Raw genomic sequence first — 8,019 nt, forward strand, 5'->3', positions numbered from 1 at the left:
GAACACCTATAATTACCATATAATATATATTTTTTAATCGAAATCACTAATTTACTCTACATAGCTCGGTTTTTGTTACAAGTAAGAAATAGGCAAATTAGAGGTACAAATGGCAACAATGTAATATGCAACAGAAAAGGCAACAATGTTTTGAAAATTACAAAATAATAGAATTGAGGGTCAAGGACCGGAATGTTCGGTAGTGGAAAGACATAGGAAGAAGAGAGATCATGATACAGAAAGTGTCTAGTAAAGAAAGCCAAAATAGGAAGCAAGAGTATTTGGAGTGGAAAGTGGTGATAGTGTTGGATGAGACCACGCCCTATCCGACTAACTAATTTAGTAGAGAAAGAGGTAGGTGAAGTGAAATTAGCTCGGTTCATTGGAAATGGTAGATTGTTAATATTGTGTGGTAGCCAGGCTCAGCAAGATAAGATTTCTAAAAATGGAAAAGCTTAATGGGAAGAAGATTAAAAGCCATGTCCCCAGTGCTTATGCTAGTCATCACTGGGGTCCCAATATCAATGTCCACAGTTGATATTAAAGAAAATGTGGTGGGAGGGAGCGTGATTGAGGCCAAAAGGTTGATCAGTAGTAAAGAGGGTTAAAGAAGTGAAAGCTTATCAGTGATGCAATAGTTTGAGAAAGTCTTGCCAGGAAAAGTTTGGGATTTATTTGGTTTTGAATTTTATTTTCATGGTAGTACAGAATTGGGCTGATCATGATTGATCGTACATTCCAGCACAGTAGGTGGCGGCATGTACTTTAAACGTTTGTTTGCAGACCACCATGATATCATAGAAGAAGACGTAAACGTTTAAGTGAACACGTGTGGGGAAAAGAAGGGATCCACGCTTGCCGAGAGGTCACACTTAAGTAGGTAAAGTTCTTGTTATTTACATTATCCGATATGTCAAAAACATCTGGTGACTATTCAAACGTAGGTATATAGCTATAGTTTGTATGGGTACCAGCTAGTGATACTGGATTTTCTTAAAACGTTGGTTAGCAAACGTTACTCAATTTGAGGCAACTTCCCGCTAGCCAGTCGGCTAGCTTGCTAAACTACCGTATCTATATGGTTCGCTTCGTAATATATTGCAAGGAATCATGGTAGTTGTCACGTTTGTATGCGCCATTGTAGTAATACAGCCATCGAAAGCCACAATCTTATAAGAATATAATTTGTCAGTCTGGGTTAACTGATGCCTAGCTCACTTGGCTAGTACTAATAGCTAGGCTTGACTAGCAGTAACTTGTTAACTAACGGTAGCTAGTTAAGTGCGTAATCTTCACATCCATTGTCTTTTGTTTAAGAAACGTTCTGCCTCAACTGTAAAACGTCAACATGGCTGTCAGGGCATCTTTCGAGAAGAACAACGAAATAGGCTGCTTCGCCAAATTAACAAACACATACTGCCTAGTTGCAATTGGCGGGTCAGAGAACTTCTACAGGTAAGATCTCTTATCGAGAATAGCATCTACGTGCGGTCGACCATTAACGTTAGCTACATTGGTATCCCGTCGCGGAACGCTATATTCCAGTACCCCACAAAATATGTAACGTTACCAGTCCTTTAACGTTTTGCAACGAAAACGAGTTTTATATTGGACAGATTCAGGTAGGTCCCTCTCGGTTTCGTTCTTAAAGTTTCAGTTACAAGATTTAATGAATAAGTGTTTCCGAAAAAAAGTTGCCTGTCACCGAATCCGGAAAACTTTACCAGTCAGTACGGGTTGTGAAATGTGTGAACCACTAAAAATAAACGTTTTAAATCTACATTTTCCAAAGCTCACTCCCTAGTAGATACTCGGTGGTAGTTGCCAAGCGGGATTACTGCGTGATCCGAGATGGCGGCGCACTTTAGGGTGATGGAGTGAGTTCGTTGAGCACTGGAAAAGTTGTATTTTAGTGGTTCACACATTTAACCTCTACTGACTGGAAAAGCATTCCGCATTATAAATATGCCTTTGACGGGGAACGTTTTTTTGAAACAGGTAAACCAGTGGGCTGGTGTGTATTTTGTGGGGTATCTTATTTAACCTTTTTTTAAATAGGGGATATCGCGTTCAGCGACGGGAGACCAATATAATGGTCTACCAAGCATTGAGGCTAATCGAGACTACATCTTGAGAATGTTTATGACATAAAAGGGTGGAGGACTGAAGTTATGTAATACCACAAGTGTTCCTGGTGTGATTGTATGACACTAACAAAGTGGGGACTGTACTGGCAACTAGAGGACTGATGTCAGATCCCAGGTGCTATTGCCTACCATTGTGCCCTTGAGTAAGGCACTAAACCCCATAAATAGCTGCACTATGGCTAACCCTGTATTCTTCTCACTGTCTGTCTAATTGGGGACTGAAAACCGAGCATAAGAGTAATTTCCATTAATGGACAAGTAATTTTATTGAAAGCTTACATACAGTAATGTCAGCCTTCTCTGGGGAGTGTTTGTTATACAATCAGCATTGTTGTCATGGTAACATGCAATTTATGATTAGTGTCTTCGAAGGCGAGTTGTCCGAAACCATCCCGGTTGTACATGCCTCAATAGCAGGATGTCGGATAATTGGAAGAATGTGTGTGGGTGAGTATGGCTCTGTAACAGATCAACATTGAAGGTCAAACAGCTATCCTCTGCAAGTGCACAAATGTCATCAGTTCAACAGGAGAATGGAATACTTAATTCACGTGTGAGTTCCAAATATCTGGAACGTCTCCCAAGCATGAGTTTTTTTTCTTTATTTTTCTTTTTTTCTGCTTGTGATGACAATGTTCCAAAATGTGATAGTTAGCAAAGGACAGTTAACCTGTGCTGCCCTCAAACCAAGGCACACTGACTGCTAATTATCTATAGGCTGTTTCAACTTGTCAATTTCAAATAATTTTTTAAGTTTGAGTTGAGGTGTGTTCTGCCTCACTAATTCACATAAGAAGTAGCCCATTTCACTATTGTGGACAATTTGTTTGAGACTTTAATTCTCTCTTCGACAAGAGCCCATGCGCACCCAGTGTTTCACCAGATCAAGTATGAAGACATTGCGCATCTCTAGTCAGAACAGGCCTTCCAAACTTTTCCCCCTGCTGCATTTTCTTTACAAAAAATAACTTTGGTTATGCTTGTGTTCCTATCAAAGTGCCTTATTTTCTGTATATCGTGATGTCTTATCTACTGTAGTATACCGTATGTATGGAGCATAATGTATTTACTGTTTACCAGTAAGTACTGGTGACAAATAATGCATTCCGATTCTTGTATAGATTGTAATAGACGTGTGTAAAATACTTTTCAGACGGCTGTACTGACTATGACAAACTAAGCTATTTGCGGCGCCATGTTTGACATCCTACAATGCATTCTGGTTGTCACGTAAGCGTCTGTCAGACCAAATGAGCTTAAGGGATAGTTCACTCGACTGACTTATGGTGCTTTCAAGACAACTGGGAACTCTGGAAAAAATACGAGGTTCAATCATGACGACAGAAAGAGGCCCAAGTTGGATAACCGTTCAAAAAAGGTTTTTCCCAGTTGGAGCTCGGTTTGAGTTCCCAGTTTTGAACACAGCATCAAATTGTAACTATGGTATCTCAGGGTTGCCAGCTCAGACCCCTCTTTTCTTTAGCGTATAAACTTCTGTTTGACCCACATTTTTTGTTAAATCCCTCATCGTAGTTATGTTTCCTGCATCATATCCCCACGATACCTTCCATGTACTTAAACCCTCCTAAAATGGTTTGATCCCTGTTTAGCTTTCGCACTACGGCTAGGCAGTAGTCTTGTATTTGGGGTGATCTGTGGGGTGATTTTAAAAATTTAAGAGAGCCACACTCTAGGCGCTCAGATGTAGTAATTTAATAACCAATGTTTCGACAGACAAGCGGTCTTCATCGGGGTATAGCTTGTCTGTCTCAACTTTGGTTATTAGGTTAAGTTCTTGCATCTGAGCTCCTAGAGTGTAGTTCTGTTTAAGTGGATGATGAATTTCACATCTTTTACAATAGAAGGTAAAATTGAGGAATAAAGTTGAGGACCTCAGAACATTGTTTAGATGCTTTTCAGATGTGAATGTTGCTTCATTACGTTCCAATCACATATTTGCGATGGTACGCTGCAGGGACCACTTAACAATGATCACAAATATGTGATCATATGTGTCAAAGCGTTCATTATCATTTATTTAATAGATTAATACTGTACTTGACATTTTTAAGATGGAGAAATTATAAATTAATGTACAGCTAACACTACTACTTCTACCTTGTAACTTTGCTCACCAGGGAATCGTCATGGGCTCCTGGTGCCCAACAACACCACGGACCAAGAGCTGCAGCACATTAGGAATTGTCTCCCAGACACAGTGAAGATCCAGAGGGTAGAGGAGAGGCTCTCAGCGCTGGGGAATGTCATTGCCTGTAATGACTATGTGGCCCTGGTGCATCCTGACCTGGACAGGGTGAGGGGAAACAATGAGACGATGTCTAAATATTGTCCTGGGCTAGTAAAAGTTCTGTGGCTAACCAGTCTGACTAGCTGCTATGTGCCTTAATTCATCATAAGTTATGTCCCTTGTTTGTATTTGATTACAATGAGTACTCAACTTTCAAAAGCAAATATTTAGCAGGTTAAATTTATACACAAAAATTGAGTGCAGTGTAAATGTTACGTTTAGAGTTGTATCAGAACAACCGTTCATTGGAGCATACGGCAAACTTTGCCTTATCCAGCCACATTTAAAACCTTAATCATTTTCATGATTACTCAAACCGAAATGACTTCAAATGCCCATCCCTAGGACATTGTCTGACGTAGGGGATGTTAACGCATTTCCCATCTTGGTTTAGGAGACAGAGGAGATCCTGGCAGACAATCTGAAGGTGGAGGTGTTTCGTCAGACAGTAGCAGAGCAAGTTCTAGTGGGGAGCTACTGTGCCTTCAGCAATCAGGGGGGACTGGTACACCCCAAGACCTCCATAGAAGACCAGGATGAGCTCTCCTCCCTACTCCAAGTGCCTCTGGTGGTTAGTGGTCATGGTGCTGCTTAAGCTCATTTCTACTTTGTCTCTATCCCATAATATTTAAGTAGATCTAAATATATATAAGCAATGTAGTAATACAGCTACCTTGCCCTCTGATTGGTTATTCTCAGATCTACTGAAGTGCACGGGGGGGGGGGGGGGCACGGCACATTGCATCAAGTTGGTGATAAGTGCTTGACTAATTCCCAACTCTCCCTCTCTGTACTCCACAGGCAGGAACGGTGAACCGTGGTAGCGAAGTCATCGCTGCGGGGATGGTGGTAAACGACTGGTGTGCCTTCACTGGGCTGGACACCACCAGCACAGAGCTGTCCGTCATCGAGAGTGTGTTCAGACTGAGCGAGTCTCAGCCTAGCGCCATCGCTACCACAATGAGAGACTCTCTAATTGACAGGTGAGTGATCACTTCTGACAACATGAAACTCTGTTATTATAGGCTCCGTCCAGAGGTAGCTAAATTTCTTCCGGTAAAGGGGGGGAATAATTTATCAGATGACAGAAGTGCAAAGCTATTTGGCTGGCAGCCACAGTAGATGAGCTTGCAAGGTGTTTTTTTGAACAAACGATGCATGGCCGTTTTGTAGCCAGCTACTTCCCTGTAGCTCAGTTGGTAGATCATGGTGTTTGCAACGCCAGGATTGTGGGTTCAATTCCCACGGGGGGCCAGTACCGGGGAGAGAAAAAAAATTATGAAATGAAAATGTATGAAATGTATGCATTCACTACTGTAAGTCGCTCTGGATAAGAGCTTCTGCTAAATGACTGAAATGTAAATTTCCTAATGTTTTGCTTAAGTTAATCTTGAATTTTACCTCTGAGAAAAAAGCTAAATCAGTCACAGCGCTGGCTGCTGATAGAATGCCTGTTCGTGAATTCTCATTAGAGTGGAGAAGCACCAAATTAGTCTGACTTGCTAGTTAAGTAACTGAATAAGGTGGTGGGGTATCATATTGTAAGCTTTGTGCAGTGTTTGAGAATTCAAAGCCCTTTGAAGGAGTTCTGCACAGCTGCCACTCGATTTCCTTGCCTTTTTTCTCCATTCTCTGCTGTCTGCTCCTTCCTCCTCTCAGAGCAGACAGGCCCGTTGCCCTAGCGTTGTACACATGCTGCTTCAGAGCAGACAAGCATGTGTCAAATTTGTGCAAATGAACAATGTCTCGTTCACATTCGCTTGTAATTATCTAAACTCACCAAAAGTTACGTTTGGTAGCTCCTACCTATACAACTTTGAGCTGGATTGCCCATCTTAGCAATTCATTTATTTTCATTTGCGCTCATTAGTATATTTAGCTAGCAGGCTCACTGGAAATTTGCTTTTACTTGTGTTAATTTTATTAGCATTCTGGTAAGATGCCCAATGGTCTTCACATTTTGGCGCCCCCTTGTATACTAAACTGGTAATCCCGTAAATGGGAGGACGGTATGAAAATCTGGAAACTGCCCAACCCTATGAAATGCTGTGACTGATTTATAAACGACTAATAGCCCCAAAGAAAGTAAACATTGGCTGTTTATTACATCACTTTTTTCACATGGTGATGTCTTGAGCCTAAAGTTTGGGAACCCCTGCCCTACTAGGAGAAGTTACGGCCAATGACATAACAAATCACCTTTGTGATTTGTTATCACCTTTTGGGGTGGTTATTTTTTTGAATGCGCAGAAAAGACATACAATTACCAGTGCAGATAAAAGCCTATACTGTGGGTCCATTTTTATAATATTTCATTTTATTTTCCAGCCTCACATAAGATGCCATTCTACCTTGAAAGGTTTGAGGCACCTCTGGGGGAAAAACTGCTGCAGAATGCAAGAAGCTGGACATTTCTCCCATAAAATACTGTCATCTCATATGGTTAAAACCTTCAATGTTTATTGGAATTTTATATGGTATATCAATGCTAGAGTTCATAATTCCTTAAATCTACTCATGGTCTGGCAATATTAAATCAAGATTTTACTGTAAACAGTAACAATGTTAGTTTTAATGTTCCATATGTGAAGTGGGATATGTACATTACAAGTGTTTCTGCCAATTGCATTACAGTAAAGCCACGCATGGCAAACGGTTGTGTGGATTTTTGGAATGTACAATAAATGGATTACCCTTTAACACATTGCATTTGTCACAATCATCAAATTGTTCGTACCTACTTTGTATTTAAGTGACACCTGTAAACCAAATTGCATTCATGACTCAAGTAATCTTTATTGGCAAAAGGTCTATTTGTAGCGATACTGCTTGAATTTATATACAGTTTCAAACGATTAACATTTTATAAACTTCAAGTTATCTAGTGTAAAGTCAACACGTTAGGTATGTAGTGCATCACAAGCCCTTCATTTAAAAAGTCAATTTACCGAAGGCATATGGAGAGAATCAGTCATTTTTAAATTCAACGCTTAGTCTTACTGTATTAATTTGTGCAAAGAAGGCTAGTATTTAGTAGTGGAAACAAGCTATCACAATTTCACCACTTATGTAACTAGTCTTATTTGCACCGCCCTATGGGACTCCTAATCATGGCCAGATGTGATGCTGGATGTTCATCTTGCCCATGGAACCAGTCAGCTACCCCAGACTTATGATTCAAAAGGTGACACACTACTGAATAAGCCTTCATCACAATTATTGTAAAGTACTGTTTTTTAATAAAAAGAGGGAAGAACCTAAAAACAGCTATTGCTGGTCACTACACCATATTAGCATTCATTAGGGCACAATAGTAAAACATTTTTCAACTGAAAATTAACAATTTCCAGGTAGTCCATCCAGTGCCTGAATATGACTAATCTTAAATTAAACCAACTGGAGGTGTTGCAGGGTTTGTATTCTGAAGCAGACATACACTGAACAAAAATATAAAACGCTACACGTAAAGTGCTGGTCCCATATTTCATACGCACAAAAAGCTTCTCTCATTTGGCTCCCAAGTGGATGGGTGTTTGTCTTGAAGCAAGATGTCAGTGATGTGGC

General features: G+C 40.3%; 1 protein-coding gene across 2 annotated transcripts; it reads left to right on the forward strand.

Moving 5' to 3' along the window:
- The first annotated feature begins 787 nt into the window (after nucleotides 1-787).
- On the forward strand, nucleotides 788-7,159 carry if6 (Eukaryotic translation initiation factor 6). 2 transcript variants are annotated; one of them, XM_014131589.3, is made up of 7 exons: nucleotides 788-876; nucleotides 1,318-1,455; nucleotides 2,509-2,594; nucleotides 4,286-4,461; nucleotides 4,850-5,026; nucleotides 5,257-5,438; nucleotides 6,784-7,159. In XM_014131589.3, exons 2-7 carry the CDS (start codon nucleotides 1,349-1,351, stop codon nucleotides 6,791-6,793), a joined length of 738 nt encoding a protein of 245 aa, XP_013987064.1. In that variant the 5' UTR covers nucleotides 788-876; nucleotides 1,318-1,348; the 3' UTR covers nucleotides 6,794-7,159.
- The last annotated feature ends 860 nt before the right edge of the window (nucleotides 7,160-8,019 follow it).

This window comes from Salmo salar, chromosome 12, assembly GCF_965601325.2.
Source record: "Salmo salar chromosome 12, fSalSal1, whole genome shotgun sequence".
Taxonomy (NCBI): domain Eukaryota; kingdom Metazoa; phylum Chordata; class Actinopteri; order Salmoniformes; family Salmonidae; genus Salmo; species Salmo salar.